The sequence below is a fragment of the Chenopodium album genome, chromosome 20 (genome assembly GCF_948465745.1).
Source record: "Chenopodium album chromosome 20, dcCheAlbu1.1, whole genome shotgun sequence".
Taxonomy (NCBI): domain Eukaryota; kingdom Viridiplantae; phylum Streptophyta; class Magnoliopsida; order Caryophyllales; family Amaranthaceae; genus Chenopodium; species Chenopodium album.
The window spans coordinates 10,734,613-10,753,718 of NC_137853.1; the positions used below are offsets into that span (position 1 = coordinate 10,734,613).

At 34.2% G+C, this 19,106-nt stretch overlaps 2 protein-coding genes across 2 annotated transcripts; both read left to right on the forward strand.

Annotated features, from left to right (window-relative positions):
• The first annotated feature begins 1,633 nt into the window (after positions 1-1,633).
• On the forward strand, positions 1,634-7,110 carry LOC145598321 (mitochondrial succinate-fumarate transporter 1-like). Its single transcript, XM_081654660.1, has 2 exons — positions 1,634-2,143; positions 6,089-7,110. Exons 1-2 carry the CDS (start codon positions 1,724-1,726, stop codon positions 6,623-6,625), a joined length of 957 nt encoding a protein of 318 aa, XP_081510786.1. The 5' UTR covers positions 1,634-1,723; the 3' UTR covers positions 6,626-7,110.
• A 4,375-nt stretch (positions 7,111-11,485) lies between these two features.
• LOC145597948 (ERBB-3 BINDING PROTEIN 1) lies at positions 11,486-16,498 on the forward strand. The gene is made up of 10 exons (XM_081654229.1): positions 11,486-11,635; positions 11,798-11,938; positions 12,056-12,140; positions 12,459-12,608; positions 12,719-12,872; positions 15,134-15,349; positions 15,451-15,587; positions 15,675-15,766; positions 15,952-16,131; positions 16,249-16,498. Exons 2-10 carry the CDS (start codon positions 11,848-11,850, stop codon positions 16,329-16,331), a joined length of 1,188 nt encoding a protein of 395 aa, XP_081510355.1. The 5' UTR covers positions 11,486-11,635; positions 11,798-11,847; the 3' UTR covers positions 16,332-16,498.
• The last annotated feature ends 2,608 nt before the right edge of the window (positions 16,499-19,106 follow it).

The window sequence follows — 19,106 nt, forward strand, 5'->3', positions numbered from 1 at the left end:
AAAAACTAAAATTTATCTCTTAAAAAAATCATCTTAAGATAATCTTTATAGTGTTTATGATAAGAAATAAAAATTATTATTTAATTGCAATTAAATTAAAATTTGTGATCCCTACCACTATAAATTGACGCATTCTACGACACACATAATATCTCATATCAATACAAAACCAAATCAAGCAAACTTTGTGTCCGTTTTAGGTCATCAATGGTTGCGTAATTCTTAATTAGTTTAATTTTTTAAATTCCATGTGTTAAATGTATATATTTGTGATTATTGCTTACATTGTGTTTATTTGGAAAACTTAATGATTATATGTTTATGTTTTGTTTATTGAATTTTATTTTTTTACATGTAGATCTAATTAAATCAGAGAATTAAATTCAATCAAAAATGATTGAAAAATCAAAGTACGAAGAAGTATTATATCTTTATAAATCGTTTACATTTTTTAAATTTTTATAGACCTTTTTAGTTTTTATTAATTAATTTTATGATTAAAACAATTTTTTGTGATTTTGGTAACATAATCAAGCCTTCAAATTAACTTAATTTTTATTTTTAATTACATTGCGTTCATGCCTCAATTAAAGCCAACTTTATACAATTTCGTCCAAAATAAATTGAAAGAAAAGTTTAGGCCATTAGATATTTTTCAATCGTTACAAATAATAAGCAATATCGCACACATTGTTAGTGACAACAAAATAATGATTTAATTTTTTAAATATTACTGTTCGGGCTATTGAGGATGATGATAAAATTCAACGTATAGATCTAGATTTGATTTTGTACAATTACAATTTATAGATCAATTTCACAACAATTTTTCACTTCCCGGTAGATATATATATTGATTTATTATATAAGACTATAAAGACTAATTTTATATGAATTTTATTTTTGCTAACATGTTTTATTTATCCATTTTGATTATATGGAAGCGATATGGGTGTGAACGAAGGTGAAGATTTTATCTAAATAGAAGATAAATAGTATACATGATTTTATTATTTTTTTAATATTTTTATCTTTTAAAAAACAACGAATAATGATTTAGGATTTTTATTATTTAAAAATAAAAAAATAGCTTTTCATATTAAAGATTTTATCCCAATATGTAATAGATAAAATATCACATTTACAAAAAAAATTTTGAAAGATATCATATTTACAATTATTCATATTTTTAAATTCAGTAGTCATATAATTAACAACCACAATAAAATACAAAACAACAATTAAAAAAAAAAAGTAGAATTATAAATTACATTAAAAAAAAAAAACTTTTGTAATAGGCAATAACACTTTAATTAAAATATTATTTGTTTTTTGTCTGAAATTATTAGATAGTAAAATAAATCAAATAATTAAAAAAAATTAGAATCTATTCGAAAATATATTTTCTTGAGATTTATATATAAAAAAAAAAACCGTGCATCGCACGGGCTTTCATCTAGTAATAATAATAATAATGAAATCTGCTCTGCTCTTCTTCAATCTGCTCTGCTCTACTGAAATCTGCTCTTCTCTGCCCAGAAGCTCAAAAGAACACGGCCTTAGAACAACGAGCCACTTCATACCCACGTCAGAAAGCGGCTACTACTAAGCAACCTCATTTAACCATCTTCATTCTCTCTCCTACCCTCAAACTCAGAACACTGGAGAAGAAATAAACAAACCCCTCTTCTTCTTCCTCCAGTTTTCTCAACAACCCACAAAAATGGCAGCAGAAACCCAGAAAAACAACAACAATTCAACCCAAATCACAACGAGGGTGACAGTCCCACCATACATGAAAGCCATTTCAGGGTCAGTTGGAGGAATCGTGGAAGCCACTTGTTTACAGCCGATTGACGTCATCAAAACCCGTTTACAGCTTGATAGGGCTGGAAATTACAAGGGTATCCTTCATTGTGGTACTACTGTTGCGAATACTGAAGGAGTACGTGCTCTTTGGAAGGGATTGACCCCTTTTGCAACTCATCTTACTCTTAAGTATGCCCTTCGTATGGGTACTAATGCCGTCCTTCAATCGGCTTTTAAGGACTCTGAAACTGGAAAGCTTAGTTATCAAGGTCGTTTGTTTTCTGGGTTTGGTGCTGGTGTTCTTGAAGCCCTCGTTATTGTCACCCCTTTTGAGGTTTGTTCATTTTTTCCCATTATTTTTGGTTTTAATTTTGTGGGGTTTTGTTTTTGTTTTTGTTTAATGCTTTAATTTTTAATATTATATAGAGTACTTTTCTTTTAATTTGTGGAGTTGTTGATAGTTTTGATTAATTTAATTCGTAAATGAGCATTTTTTTTTTTATGTAGACGGGATTTGATCACATGTCTTAATGATCCGTGTTTGTTTTTTATAAATTTGATTATTGAACGAAGAAGTTTGATTAGTTTCGGAATTTGGGTTGTTTAGGTTTTTGATTGTGATAGAACTTTTCAATGTGAATTTGTGGTTGTTTTTTGCAAATGGGGGCTTTTGTGGGTCCCATAGGAATGCTCATTTTACTACGGCAGAATCCTAACCTGTGGATGTTATTGTATTTCAATTAAAGAGGAGTAGTTTTGATTGATTGGATTTTGATTTGGATGTTGGTGTAGAATTCTAGATCATCTTGGATGAATTTGCTTGTTGTCAAATTCTTGTAGGTGAGAAATGTTAGATTCGTAATCGATTATGAACGTCCCACGTGTTCATGACTGAGCTGGGTTGAATCTTGGTAAAACTTTAGATATTAGTTTATTAGCTGTTACAGATCAAAGTTGAAATGGTGGTGGCTTTTCAAATGGGCACTTTGGATTACTTTATTAGTTTTCTTTCTGATTACACTTTGATTGTTCAAATTATGGTAAAGTACGTACTAAGGTTGTCTATGGTGTTGTTGATACGATTCGGAACCTTACAGTTATTCCCTCCTAAAAAAAGATTAGGAACTTTTGCTTACGTATCAATCTAGAAGCTTTTTAGAAGTTAACAATTACTTTAGGATGTATGGTTTTATAATAAGGTTAAAGTGGAATTATACTAACATGTTTTCCTTGTGGGTGGATTAGACTTTGGGATATTGGCAAAGAGGCTGAGTTCGTAATTAAGTTTGTTGGATCATTAAAATCAAGTACTAGTTATACTGTATTTTTTTTGCGGAACTTTAACAGCACATAGCTTCTTGGTCGCAAGTATATAAATTAGATGTCACCACCTCTGTCTCATAATGTTTATCTACTTCATAATTTATGTGCATTGCGGGATTTGAGGTCCCAAACACCCAAAAAGATCTTAAATGGCCACCTACTTGTTGGGCCAAGTTTGCATGGCTGTGAATCGGGCATGATAAAGCATTATGAATTTGATGTATACAATTGCTTAAGACGTCTTCTAACTATATTGTTTTAATGAGCAAAGCTTTAAATACATGAATTTCTAGTGGTTGTATACATGGATGAGATGATAATAATCAGTTGCCACTAAATTTGTTAGGGACTTAGCATTTATGGGCTTTTGAAGTGTACTCATATATCATCTATTACAAGTTTTGTTTTGTCTTTGCTTATCTGTGTTGGTAACAAGTTTGTGTATGCTGTTTAATCCCTCCATTGAAAAACTGAACCACCTTGGCCCATTCTTTTTTGTTCTGTGCCGATTGTGTTTGTTTGAATGAATTTAAGGAGTGGACTAGACTCAGAAAATAATGTTGTGGTATGTTATTTTGGCACTCATTCTGATAAGTGATAACTGATATAGCCTCAAGGGATCTATAGAATTTACAGTGAAGAAGCATAATTTAGCATACAAGTTTGTGTTGTGTGTATGCAGGTCAGAGTATAATGTTTTTTAGGTTGCCATTCACTTTGTTATATGAAGTCTTTGAATCAGCTCACATTTTATTTCGTACTTTAGGGGCGTCTTGTTTTTATTGTACTATGAAGTCTTTTAGTTATGTTTTTCACACTTTAGAGTTGGTGGGAACTGGGGCTAGTAATTAGCTAATAACAGCTATGCCTATTAAGAAATTCTTATTTGGCAGGGTGAGGGGGGGTTGGATCTCCCATGTGGTTAGAGGAGGTTGTTTCCCATCAACCTTCCTCTTCTTCTTTGCAAGAATAAAAATTATATAAATAGGTAGTGCAGGCTGTCTAACTTGTCATTTTAGTTTAGCCCTTTATACAAAGTCAAAGAGTTGTGAATTGTTGACTCCAACTCCATTAGAAATGAACAGTACTTATAGGTCATAGGCTTAGAGCCCTTGTTGTAAAGCCCAGGCACCTATAATTATTTTACATGAACAAGGAAGGAACAGGGTCTATAAGGCTTAATTGCTGTTTAATTTGTGGCTGCTTGTGTCAACCTTTTTTCTGGTGGATATGCTGAGATCTGACAACTTGGTAATCTACAAGATTATCTTAGACTTATGATAATTGCAGCTATATTGGTGAGAAATGGCAATTTATTGACATTTAGATTTTTATCCTCTTTAGCATAAAAGAGATCCTTTTTTTTTTTATTTTTTTTTAGTTTTTGATTGTTTTACTAATTACTCAGATTGTGTTTTGAAAATTGTATTTGTGATTGGTGGAACATGTGTTCATCCCTGCAGTACAATCCTTATAGTCCTACTGGAAAAAATTAAGATTCTTATGCCATCATACGTGAAAATGGCCCAAAATAGTCACATAAACTATGTGTAGCTTTTTTATTATGATGCAACTCTCTTACTTGTTGATACTAATATATGAAGTAGTTCTTCATTTTACATTTTATATAAATCTGTTTGTTAATTATGAAAAACAGGCAACAGTCATGAAACTTGATTTTCTACTTGCTTTTGTTGCTTATTTTTGTAATATGTAAAGCTCTTGTACTACCATGTTTTTAAAGATTGTATATGCAAAACTTTGTGCTTGTTGTCATGTTGAACAATTATACGTCCTAACCATGTTAAATCACAAGAGCAGCCTAGCATAATGGATAGGGGTAGAGTGGTATGAAGATACATCATATGCTGGCTGGTAGAATAGAGGGTATTGGGAAGATGACAATTAATTGTCACCCAGCATTTTATCTGTCATAAGGGTGAGAAAAGTTAGATAAGAGAAACATTAGATTGTTATTCAAAGCAAGTGCTGGTGTCATTTAAATAAGCCAATAGTCTACCTAATTCCAGTGACTTTCATCCTTCAATTTGTGTTGTACTACTGTTATCTTCTTCAACTTGCATCACATGGAGACAAGTGCCGTTTATTAACTCAAAACTCTTATACTTTCAAATCAGCTAAGCTAACCAAGATATTCCTGCTTTCACTAGCTTAGTTCTAATATACTTCCTCCGATTTCTTTAATTGACATGTATTCTTTTTGGGAAATTTCTTTTTAGCTGACACGTTTCTTTTTGTGATAAAGGTTGGTTGTATACAATTTCTACTTTACCCTTGCTAGCCCACCTGACCCCACCCAATTTTGAGTGGGTAAGAGTACTATGGTCTTTTTCCTTCCTTTATCTCACCTCCTTAATATGTGTGCCAAAATCAATTGTCAACTAATAAAGAACGGAGGATGTACATCTTTGATACCAAAAAGTTGTTTTTTATTGAAAAAATAAGCCAACAAAGTTGTTATTTACAATTTAGTAAAAAGTTGCTCTGTACAGCTTAATATAAAGTCCCTCAATGTACTAAGCAGTAAGCATATTACTTACAGACTATGTCACTAGCTGTAGCATGAACTTCAGATTGAGATCTTCTAAGCCAACAAGATACCTTTCACTGTTGAAGTATCTAGAATAATAGTTAGTGTCATATAACGATTAAGAAATGAGAACTTAACTTTTAAAAGTAGATATGAGTTGACAAGAAAGAAGCCCGATATGGAAAGTTGCTGATTGCTGAAGACTGTGAAAAGGGTGAGAAACATGAGCAGTTCAAAAAAGCTCTGGTGTTGGCAACAGTTTTTAGGTCTATAACTTGTGCGTAGATTGACCCTGTATGTTATGTTTGATGCTGGACTATCCCTTTTTTCCCTAGGTTTGAATGTTAACATTCTTGCATTTCCCAGCTGTTGATGATGTATTGTATTTGTCTTTACTTGACGCAGGTTGTGAAGATTAGGTTACAACAGCAGAAAGGATTGAGTCCTGAACTCCTGAAATACAAGGGTCCCATTCATTGTGCCCGTTTGACTATACGTGAAGAAGGGATTCGAGGGCTGTGGTCAGGTGCTGCTCCAACAGTCATGCGCAATGGAACTAATCAAGCAGCCATGTTCTCTGCCAAGTTCATGTTTGACAAGGCCTTGTGGAATAAGCAAGAAGGTGATGGAACAGTTCTCCAGCCATGGCAGTCTATGATTTCAGGATTTCTTGCTGGGACAGCGGGCCCCATATGCACTGGTCCATTTGATGTTGTGAAAACAAGGCTGATGGCACAAAGCAAGTCAGGGAATAATGTAAAGTACACTGGCATGATTCATGCCATTAGAACAATCTATGCTGAGGAAGGGCTACGGGCTTTGTGGAGGGGATTATTGCCAAGACTAATGAGGATTCCACCTGGCCAGGCTATCATGTGGGCTGTTGCTGATCAGTTGACTGGACTTTATGAGAAGCGGTTTTTGCAAAGTGCACCCTTGTAAATAACTTAACTGCGTCTCTCTTCTTGTGCTTTGTTTTTCGAGGTGATTGAGAGGGCAGGAACGGTGTCTTATGGGCACAAAAGGAGTTGCTAGTGTATTTTTGACGAGTTCCCAGGAGGAAAGCTCTCACTGGTGATACTTGATAGGGATTTTTGGACTTGTTTGTTTGAGCAACTATATGATATGGTGGGCAGCTTGATCAGATTTTGGTGCATAGAAGAAATCATGCTCTCTGACAAGTAATGTCATTATTAATATTGCTTTTTCTTTTTTTTTTTTTTTACTAGCCTTTAGCTTCTGAATTTGATGATGTCGAAAATGATGAGGATAGGTTGTAATAGGTGTTTTGGCCAAATTTGTGACCAAGACAAGCATGTTTTTTAAACAATCTAAAGAACACCTACCATTCATTTGTAGAAAACATAAATTGGTTACAGTCTTTGGCTGTAATACTATGATCTGTATGCCTTTTTTGTTCTTTCTTTGATTCTTTGTCTGTACAAAATAATGTGATTTCCATTGTTTTCCAATACAAACGCAACATCAGAAATTCAAATTAAAAATCTCCTTAGCTTGCTGTATGGCCTGCTGCTTGAATATCTGCAGTTTACTGCAAACTGAGACCCTGTTACACAGAGACCTGATTAGGAGAATTAATCATTGTGTTTTGAGACTTTGAGTGAAGGACTAAGAACACTAGAATAGTATGGAATATAGATGAATGAAGTGTTAATGCTGATGCAATGTATAATGAGCACTGCATGAGAAGCAAAACAGCCCCCAGACTAAGGTGCTGTTAGAGAAGTGATATTACCCTTCAAGGTTATGCCCACAGATTGTGTACCCAACCAAACAAATTCGGCAGAGACTGGCAAGTGTGTGTGGACTTATTTATTTATATCTTATTTCTATCTAAAGTCATAACAAGAGCCCTTCAAGTAATTTGGGTAATCAATTACTTGAATCAAGCAACAGGACAAACCCCGGTTATACATTTTGAGAAACAACATTTGTTACTCAAATGACACAAATTGTAAATAATAGTAAATTTGACAATATTTTATTATTTTTGTTGCTGACTCATCACCCAGTCACCCTCCGTCCGTTCTTCCTCCTCCCTCCTTCCTTCCGTTCTTCCTCCTCCCTCCTTTCTCAATTACTTTGTATAATGGTAGATTTTCACCAAGAAATCATACAAACACCCAACATTACAACAAGCACGAGCCCCAACTCCCACTATATTCGGCGTCCGTTTCCGGCGGGGGGCTTCACCGCCAAATTCAACGAAAATCCTAGGTAAAAAAAAAAAGAGAAATAAAGAGCATGGTTAACCCCATAAGGTAGGTGTTTAAAGTTTTCTTGTGAGCTTTTCCCTCTCCACTAAAGCTGCTATGTTACAAAATTAAGAGTTTTTTTTTTTTTTTTTTTTTTTTTTTTTTTTCCTGAAACCAACAATTAACACCATATTGCAAAATTGAAACTCGATTGTTAATGAACGACATTTGACAATTTTTATGATTAGAAAATTAAAATCATCTTACTCAGTAGCTACTTCAATTGTGGAGAGCAAACTTCATATGCTTCAATGGAGAACTCTCATATATAACACTTTAATGGCAAAAAGAGGGATGAGAAATTAGGATGAAATAGTGAAAATTGAAAGGGGAAAAGAGAAATGAATTACATCACTATCCCTAACTAATTAAATTGATTTTTTTTATTTTTTTTTATTTTTTTTTATTTTTTTTTATTTTTTGGTGAACCCGATGGGCAAGCCCCAAAAGAAGAGAATAAGCTAGAATTGAAAAGACAATTTTAATCCTTGAGAAACTTATATTGTTACTCATTGGGGATTTTCTCTCAAGCAACAACACCAGGCGTTTTAATGGGTAAAACAAAACCTCTACATATTTTCATAGACAGAGAAAGAAAAAGAAATTGACTAAAACACAATCTCCTACAAAAAACTTGCATTGCCATTTGCCAATAGTCCCAACTAAATAAGGCAAAAATAAATAAATAAAAACACATTACTTTGCTGGTGTCTTTTGTTTAAAGGACCAAATGTTTTATTGTTACGAGACCACTAAACAATCTAACAGATCACATAGTATATATTGTCATATAATGTTGAACGAAATGCCCAAATGTTGTTATCATGCACTAATCAATGAAGACTATCTTAATTTACTACATTCACTAGGTAACTTCTTCTTCTTCTTCTCTTTCTTTTTATTTATTTATTTTTTAGGAGTAGGAAAGATAACTTTCTTTTTTGGAAGTAGGAAATTAAAGATAACTTTTGAAATCAATAGATTAACAAAGTTACATAAAGATGTTAAAAGTCGATCTAAAATAAGTCATGACACATTTTATGATAACCGCTCTAAAATGTTATCGACAACAATTAGAATAAGGTTCTCAACGACGACCAACCTTAAGGGTAACAAAACTATGTTCCAATTTTGTAGCTTGGTTGAAAGATTGAAATTACTTTAGATATCTTAGGCGTTATTTTAGAGAGGATATGTGTTTAGGATTTGTAATTATTTTGCTTTCTGAATAAGGAATTAAATACTCAGTAAGGCTCTATCATGTTGAACTTCTCATCAGTTAATTCAGGTCATTCATTAGTTCATTTTTTTTATTAAATCATTAAATTGGACTTGGTAACCTATATATAGAAGGAAGCCTAAGCAATTAAAATTTGCTAAGAGTGAACGTTTAAACTTGTTGATTGCGAAATCATATGGGAGGGCTACCTTGAAAATTGAAATGTGTTTAGAAGGGTTCTATTCTTTGTGAACTCCTTCTATAATGAGCAAAGATGACTCTTTAGCAAAGCTGGTGAGACTGACTTGGGGTTTTTTTTCATGCTAACGAGTAATAACTCTACTATTCTTGATCCCTTCCAAATGTTCGAAAGAAAATAAATAACTTTATGAGTGTATATATAGAAAAAATTAGGTCACAAATGGTTGAAACAAAGTCAGGCCGCATATTGTGGATACTTTAAGTTATTTCATCAAAAGCCAAAGTTAACATACTCCTAAGCTCGCACAGTGTACGAATTATAGATACTCCGTATATATTCTACCTTGTTACTTCGTAGAAATGTGCTAAATTTGAGCAATTATATATTGATTTGAGAAAATCCAAGTTAATCTCTCTGATAAACTTAGATTGTTTATCTTATCTCGTGGCAACTTTTAATAAACTACCATTAAAATGCTTGCCCAAACAATAAACAATTGTTTTATAAACTAAAGTTTTGACATTATGCAAGTTGGCATAATAAAGTACATTGACAAAGAAAACTAATGTTATGTGAGGATCCGTGAGTGCTTAACCCAAGGTACATTGGCCAATTCTTCTTCCTCCATTCTCTCACCTCCATTAGCAGAAATTAAAAACCTTTAATGGAGAAATTGAAAAGCACAAACAAGCTTCAATGGAGAAGGAAGATAAACCTTTCCTTAAGGGTTAACCATGCCCTAATTTCTCTAATTTTCCTAGGGTATTTCGTTTGATCCGGCGGTGCAGCCGTCGACAATTTAATTTGCTGCTGGAAAGGTGAAAGAGGTTGAAGAAGATAAAGGCAGCGATTTACCAGGTAATGTCAAGCAAATCCAAGCGGTGGTTGCGAGATGCCGAGATCTGGTGGCCTGGGTGCGGCGCGGTTTGTAGTTGGCATGAATTGAAGAAGAACCAATCAAATTAAAGAAGAAGAAAAGTGTCGCTGAAATTTACTTGCATCTTGAAATCTAACCATGGTTAAATATTAGAACTTGACGGCAATAACAAAGCAGAAATTCGTCCATTTGTTTTTTACATAATCGCCCTTACTTTTACACGCGAAATGACGACTTTGCCTTGAGATAAACAACCCAGGTTTCTTTCAAAGATTAACCTGCTGGGCTGGCTCTATTGTTTTTAAGATTATATCTGTATATACGAGTCAATTTTGTGAGTTAAGTTTGTTGTTGATTTTCACTTACGTCGGATGCATGAAAAGTGAATAACGTGGGCTACCCATACCCTCATAAAATTTTTGTACCACATTATATCCACTACCCATGTCGAGTATCACCTATTGAAGTGAGTATGAATCTAAATCCACTACAGGCCTATTCTGATTTACTAAACTGAGCTGAACTGTTTATGAGAGAAGGAAATTAGGAACTGAACATAATTGAAATTAAGCTGAAGAGAACAGGCCCTACATGTCATTACTTGCATATACCCGTCTATTATCCGCCTAATACCCAATTACATCCACTTGAAACTATCTTATTTTAAACAACATTTAAAAATGTGAATACAATGCTTCAAAACAAAAAATTATGTGAATACAAAGTAGAGATTAGATCGACGAGTGGATATGAAAAATGGGCGGGTGCATGCAAGGTGGTTTAGACGTATATGAGAAGGGTACAATGACAAAGTAGTACATTATTTATGAACAAACTAATCTAATTTTTTTTTTAAAAGTTACGTACCATATAGAACAATTAACAATGATATGGGATGGGCCGCATCCCTCCTAGAATTTGTCGATGACCGGTATGATTTCAAATCCACTACCCACATATCATTTATGACAGATATGACTTATAATATCAATATCAGTCCACTACTCATAAAAAAATCATACTCATATCCACACTAATTAGGACATACTCGTATAGTCGTATATAATTATATGAAATCATACCCACCTGCATAAAAACCTACCTACATCATATTTTATGATCAAAATCATCAACTTGTAAAATAAAAACAATTTGTCAAAAAAATTAAAATAAAAATTTGAAGGCATAACAAAACCCGGATGAGAATGTGGCGCTTGCAAAAGAAGGACAGGCAACGGAGAGAAGAATAGTAGTGGGCCTTCTCTTTATAAAACCCCAACACAACACAACACACTCACTCACTCAGCCACCCACCTTAAAACCCTAACTCCTTCTTTCTTCCGCTGCACAATCCATTCCCATTTTCCCCATTTTCCTGGTATTTTTCTCTCTCCTCACAAACCCTAATTTTTCATCCTCGCCCTAATTTTTCGATTTTCCCTCTTTCGTTGTATCGTTCTGTACCAGATTATTCATATCATCTGCTAATTGATTGATTGAATAATAATAGTGTTGATTGTTATTTTCTTTATTGTTTCAGTTTGTTTCAAGCGAAGGTGATAAACATTTCGATTAGATTGTTGAAGAATCATGTCGGACGATGAAAGAGAGGAGAAGGAGCTGGATCTTAGCTATCCTGAAGTTGTCACCAAATACAAGAGCGCTGCTGACATTGTCAACAGTAATTTTCTTCATCCTTTTTTTTGTAATTTTTATGATAATATTGATTGAATTTGTTGATGATTTCAATCTGAAATGTGAAATTTATTTTTTTTTCAATTTTTTTTTGTTTTCGTAGGAGCTTTGCAGCTAGTTGTCGCAGAATGCAAGCCCAAAGCTAAAATTGTTGACCTTTGTGAGAAAGGAGATAATTTTATCCGAGAGTATGATTCTCAGTCCATTTGTTTTGTACTTATACTATGGTTTCTGAAGTTTGTTTTTAATATTTTAATGGAATTTTGAAGCATTTTCTAAAAAAATTGACCTTTTATTGTTTGATTACTGAACTGCAATATTGGGTTTGAATATCTTGATTTGGATTTTAATTTATATTTTCGTATTATGTGATGTTTGTACTAAGATGAGACTTTGTTTGTCTGGTTTTTATTTTGTTTTAATGATATCTATAGAATGTTAAATGTCTATGCAATATTTTGAATGGTTGTGCAATGTTTTATATGGTGTATATTTATGATGTATAGGCAAACTGGTAACATGTACAAGAATGTGAAAAAGAAGATTGAACGAGGTGTTGCTTTTCCAACCTGCTTATCTGTCAACAATGTTGTTTGTCATTTTTCTCCCCTTGCGAGTGATGACTCAGTGCTCGAAGAAGGTGATTTAGTGAAAATGTAAGGTTTTCAATGCGGAATTGTTCTTTCAATTAATTGTGTTCAAGTATTAAACTTAACTAGTGTTTGTCGATTGAGTACTGAGAGTTGGAATGATTGTTTCGTTGCAGTGATATGGGTTGTCATATTGATGGCTTTATTGCTGTTGTTGCACACACTCATGTCATTCAAGAAGGCCCAGTAACCGGCAGAAAAGCTGATGTTCTTGCAGCAACCAACACAGCTGCTGAAGTTGCTTTGAGGCTTGTGAGGCCTGGCAAGAAGGTATGATCTTTACCTTTGCTCATTCTGTTATTGTCAAATTCAGTAAAACAATAGTATCATGCTGTTGATTTATTTTGGTATGATCTTTACCTTTGCTCATTCTGTTATTGTCAACTTCAGTAAAACGATAATGTCTTGCTATTGATTTATATTTTTTCATGACCTTGAGTCTATAATTTGTGTGGTTTTTTTTTATTGGTATCACCATAGAAATGTTGTCAATATAAATAATGCCTCGTATGTGAGGTTTTGAAGCCATGTTCATAACAAAGTAAGTGCAAAATAAGTTATATGAAATGAGATGAGCTAGCTGGGGACCTCATACCATATAAGTTTGCCTCAAAAGTGTTTTGTTTATTATGACTTGCATCAAAAAAATGTTTGGTATTATTTTAAATGCAATTAGAATTCTGGGTTTGCCCTCTCTTCAGTCTGTTCCCTGTATGATGAAAACTTAAAGAAGCTATGGATCAAAATCCACATGATGCTTTTTTGTCATAGTTACACTGACAGGAAGATCAAACCTCATTTGCTTATCAGCAATGCGGCTCCCTCCCTTTTTAAATGTTTTCTTTATTGAAGTGAATTATGCACAGTTATTAAGAAAGATATTTCAATCAGCTGATTTGAGACCTTGCTTTTAGTTTTTTAGCTCATTCGAGTTAAAACATCTCTTGAAAGTCATGTCATGTATCTTCAATCATGATTATGATTGCTTTGTAGAAAAGGCAGCTTCACAGAGGTGGATCGATCTTGTTGATTCCCAATTGTGGCTGGTTTGAAATTTTTGCTTATGGAAGTTACCACCGTCCTGCTACTTATGATGAGACTGACAATTTCTGCATCTCCAGTCTCATGAGGGGCAGACTCTAGTCTTCATCCTGTTGTGGAATAAGGGCAACATCGCCGAGGTGATCAACGTCTTGCATGCTGATCACCTGCTTTCATGTTGCCCATATTATGCTGCCAAATGTGAGGCTTTGGATCATATTCTGTTTGTATCTCTAGGCCTTGCTGTGGCTACACTTGTACAAGTAATTATGTGCCTATAATAAACTATATAGATGACTGCAACTTTGGATCATATTGCGCTTGTATCTCTAGTTGTAACCTCATCTGAGAGTTTTTAACTTTGGAGCTTACCAGTCTTTACTCATCTGAGAGCTCTTAAGTTATTTTTCCAAAGATGGGGTAGAGCATCTTCGCTGAGGTTGTGATTCCCTTACTTGCTAATAACCAGTTTCCTGTTGCCAATATTTTCCTGCTTAATGCAAGGTGTCCTGGAACAGCTTACTTGTGCTGTTTTATTCTTCCTTGCTCTGGCTATATATCTATACAAGTGACATTTTAATGTGCTTAATTTGGTTGAGTCCCCTAATGGCAATGTAACACTTTGAAGTTGAAACTTTCTGACCTTTAGCATACAAGTATGTATTTTTGGGTCCTTGAGAATTTGTTATATTTTGCTCAATGTCCATGGAACAAGTTTTCTTTAAGTTATTGCCTACCTCATTTGAAATTTGACAAATTCCTCATCTAGTCTTAAATTTATTTCTTCTTTGGCGAAATCTTTTCCTCACTTTTACAAGTATATACTCTCATGTGATTGCTCTGCGTGATGATCATTGTTTTGGCTATTTGGATTTTGGTCCAATGAAGCTTAATATAGTCATAGTTACTCTGATGGAGCATCATGTTATTTTTTATGAAGAGGTTAGGAGCCACTTAGTCTGTATGCTGTCTTGCAATTTATGGTGATGCGGAAAGATTGTGCTACTGCTTAGTGCAAATTCAATCACCTTCACATGCAACACTTAGATTGTTTTGATGGCAACCAAGCTGTGTTAATGTGTTTGCTCTATATGATGAAGAAAGCCTTTGCTATATGGATTATCGTCCAATGAAGCTTAAATGTCATAGTTACACTGATAGAGCGAAGTTTCCTGCATTTTCACTTAGCTTGGTAGCCTTGATTATCTTAATTGTCCTCATACGTGTCTGATTTGTAAATCAGAGTTTAGTTCTCTTTAAAACCCATGTATATCTAGAACTCCTTGTTGAAATCATATAAAATTACATACGGAAAAAAAATTAAAATGCATAATGTTTGGAGCTCTAAATTAATTTGGAACTGTAGATTACTATCAAATGATTTATGTGGCATTTTGTGTTTACTTTTGCTCTGATCTGTGTGGTTCCTTTGAAAACTTGAGAATACCTTTTGTTAATGGTGTTCTTACTACATTTTTTGGTTGCAACAGAATAAAGATGTAACAGAAGCGATACAGAAAGTTGCCGCTGCATATGACTGTAAAATTGTTGAAGGTGTTCTTAGTCACCAAATGAAACAGTTTGTGATTGATGGAAATAAGGTGGTGTTGAGTGTATCAAGTCCTGATATGAGAGTTGATGATGCTGAATTTGAGGAGAACGAAGTCTATTCTGTTGATATAGCTGTTAGTACGGGTGAGGGAAAGGTAATGATTTGTAAAATTTTGTTCTGGAAGACTGAGTTGATCTTGAAAACTACTTTGGATGGTTGTTCTTTCATTCTAATGGTTTATGTTTGTGATTTTAGCCTAGAATGTTGGATGAGAAGCAAACAACTATTTACAAACGAGCCGTGGACAAGAACTATCACTTGAAAATGAAAGCATCAAGATTTATCTTAAGTGAAATCAATCAGAAATTCCCAATAATGCCATTCACAGCAAGGTCTGTGCTGATTCTCATTTGATACCTGCCTGTGCCACTGATTGGTTGGTCTGATCACTCTGATGTATAGTTGGTTGTAACATATAGGGCATTGGAAGAGAAGAGGGCTCGCCTTGGACTAGTAGAATGTGTCAATCATGACCTGTTGCAACCCTACCCTGTTCTGTATGAGAAGCCTGGTAGTTGACTCTTCTTTTTTTATTATTATTATTATTATTATTATTATTGTTATTGTTATTGTTATTGTTATTGTTATTGTTATTGTTATTGTTATTGTTATTATTATTATTATTATTATTATTATTATTATTATTATTATTATGTCATGTCTTGTACTTACTAGTAATATGTGTTGACTATGCAGGTGATTATGTTGCTCACATAAAATTCACTGTTCTTCTCATGCCAAATGGATCAGACCGTGTAACATCATATCCTTTGCAAGAATTGCAGCCAACTAAATCAACCGATGACCCTGAAATCAAAGCTTGGTTAGCATTGGGAACAAAGACAAAGAAGAAAGGTGGTGGTAAAAAGAAGAAAGGTAAGGACATAGGAATAAGGGCTGATGCTCTGGGAATGTATAGCTGGAAATTTTGTGCTTATGTCAGGCGATTTCTTATCTGGAGATCTAAAATACTTTGATTTTGTTATTTTTCAGCCAAGAAGGGTGAGAAATCTGGTGCTGAAGAGTCAGCTGAAGCTGAGCCCATGGATGCAAATGGCGCAACTGCTGAAAATTGAAAAGACAAAAATGTTGGTTCAAATTTTGTTACTTGTTGATTCTCTTTTGTATTTGCTTGATGGGCAACTTAATCATGTTAGATGTTGATCTTCAATATTTCATGTTGCCTCTCACCTGTGTAAAGTTCTGGGTTTGGGCCCACAAAATGAATTTTTCTTGATACACAGTGTTGGGGCTTTTCCTGGTTGACTGAGCTTATGTTAGCATTCTATGTTGTTTCATTTTTCAGTTACATGGATTTGGAAGTATGATTCCGGAATGAGGTTAGATGATAAATGTTCGTCCTTAGCTATGGCATTGCGGTTGTATTGCCTTTGAATCAACTCATGGCTCTATTTCTGCTTGAACTTTGGAATGATTGGGGTGTGTTTTGATGGAAGTGAGTTGGTCACAATTTCGTTGTGATTGTATAGTTAACAGTGTATACTTGCGTATTGCCAATTGGGGATTTTGCTACTAGACAAAAGTTTGTAAGCCACAGCTACTTAATGATTTTTCACGGAACGCCTACCAATCTGCGAAAAGGCTGTGGGAAATATAATGTGAAACACTTGAATATCTGATTTTCTGCACAATGAGTAGCTGAAGTACCTGTCTACCCGAATGTTAGGCATTGACATCCTTTTGCCTTTGTGCTGCAAGCTTTCTTTTACTTGTGTGCTATTTATGCAAGGAGAGGGGATATTGGTTGGTTCAACCCTTAATATTTCATTATTCTTTGATACTGAATACGTCGTCACATTGGAAACGCGGATTGAAAGCCATTCGTTAGAGACATGGGAGAAACTCAAAGCATGAAGAATTGTACTAATTAGTTGGGTAAAGCTCAAAGCAAGAAGAAGAAATGTGTGAGCTGCTGCAGCTCGATGGACCTATAAATGAAGACGAATGAGGATCAATCAGTGTGCTTTTTCATTCTATCTATATAACTATGTTATGTGAAATAATTCTCCAGAATTCCACCCAAAGAGCTAACTAGCAAATAAAATGGGTGGGCAATGGAACAAATTCGAGCAATTTAATTAATTCTGCCATACCCAGGTACCACAACAGAGATACTGCAACTACATTGTAATTACAGGGGGCAATTGATGCTCACTTTATGACCCAGTTTACAAACACCCAAAAAGTTTGCTAGTGAAGCATTGAATCAACTTTTAAGCCACCTTTATGTCAGTATAGCAGACAAACTTACAACACTTCTCATCTCATACAGACATACAGTCAAATTGTGAAAATAACAATGCATTATTAAACTAGCAAACCTCGTTTGACTTTGCAAATCTCATTGCATTGGAGTATATATGTCATTGGCCATATACTCATATGAGTCTTGTGCAAAGATTTACGATATGCTTAGTCTTATATGTGTTAGAAAACCCGACATAACAAAACATATTTACACAAAATAGCGTCCTAAACCTATGGAGAAAACAATCAAGAAATATTTTTAACCACCAATAGTTATGGGTAGAGGTTGGCCACCGAGACTAGAAACTCCAAAAATAAGATTAGGGAATGCCTTTAGGGAAAATGTTTGAAATCTGATATTGTGTATTGACATGGAGCTTCAAAGTTGATACAAAGCGACCTTTTTTCCTGAAATAATGACTATTCATTTTGACATGCTTGATGCGATGTTGTTGGAAAATGAATTGCACATTTGCACTACGTTTTTCTAGAACCCTCTACTGGAGGAGGTTAGGAAGTTTCTAGAGAAGCTTGTAACTAGGGTGGAGCACTATAAATAGGCTCCAAGTCTCGTTTGTACATTTCAAGTTGAGAGTTCAATACAAGAAGCATTTTTCAACACATGTGTTCTCTTGCAACACAATCTCTTTTTAAAACAAGCACAAGTTAAATGTGCCAAGTGAGTGTTCGGGCATACTAGCAAGAGTGTTAGCTTGTGTGCTCAATTTGACACTTAGTTGTAAATTCGGACTTAGCCACTAAGGGAGAGTGTTTAGTTCAACCAAGGGGCTTTGCTTAGCACTAAGGGGACGTGCTAGCAAATATATTCATCTAGCACAAGGTGTGCTACGTTGTTGGGAACTAGGAGTAGTGCCAGAGAGAAAACCTGACTTGTCTTACAACGGACTGTAAGCATGTGACACACAATGCGTGTCTGGGCAAAGTAGTCGACACGTGCCATATAGCTCTTATGTTCATTAGAATTAATCTTCATGTGCTTTGAGTGTTTTTTCCGGCTTATATGTTCATTAGAATTAGTCTTCATGTGCTTTGAGTGTTTTTTTCCGGCTTATATGTTCATTAGAATTAGTCTTCATGTGCATTGGGTGTTTTTTCGGCTTATTTGGACGATGGATATTACTCATTTAAACATTAAATAAAAAAAATGACTGGTGTATTAAAAAAATTCATTGGTTTTAGGCTTAATGTTCAATCGATACACTGGTGAGCATATACAAATATCTCCACCATCATATTTGGAAACTATATGAAGATTTTATCACATATTTCTCACACAAAATAAAATTCACTAATAAAATTAAGCATATCCATTTAAATAACAATTGCTATCGGAATACTTTGACTGAAATAAGAAAAATATTTATATTTTAAATTATGTTAAAAAAAAAAAGCTCATTTTCAATTTGGGAGAAGCGTAAAAATTTCATAAAATGCTGGTGTATGGGGTGAGGGTGCACAATTGGATATGGGTAGTGTTTTGCATCAGCTTGTATCACATGATGATATAGATGACTTACAGATGTTCATCATGGCTCTTAAGAATTTGTAATATTCTATACTTT

Bases quoted from the DNA above. Each gene is read 5' to 3' on its own strand.
- LOC145597948 (XM_081654229.1), top strand. From the start codon at position 11,848: ATGTCGGACGATGAAAGAGAGGAGAAGGAGCTGGATCTTAGCTATCCT. The intron at 11,939-12,055 runs GTAATTTTCTTC...TTGTTTTCGTAG, and splicing joins CGCTGCTGACATTGTCAACA to GAGCTTTGCAGCTAGTTGTC. The intron at 16,132-16,248 runs GTAAGGACATAG...GTTATTTTTCAG, and splicing joins TGGTGGTAAAAAGAAGAAAG to CCAAGAAGGGTGAGAAATCT.
- LOC145598321 (XM_081654660.1), top strand. From the start codon at position 1,724: ATGGCAGCAGAAACCCAGAAAAACAACAACAATTCAACCCAAATCACA. The intron at 2,144-6,088 runs GTTTGTTCATTT...TACTTGACGCAG, and splicing joins TTATTGTCACCCCTTTTGAG to GTTGTGAAGATTAGGTTACA.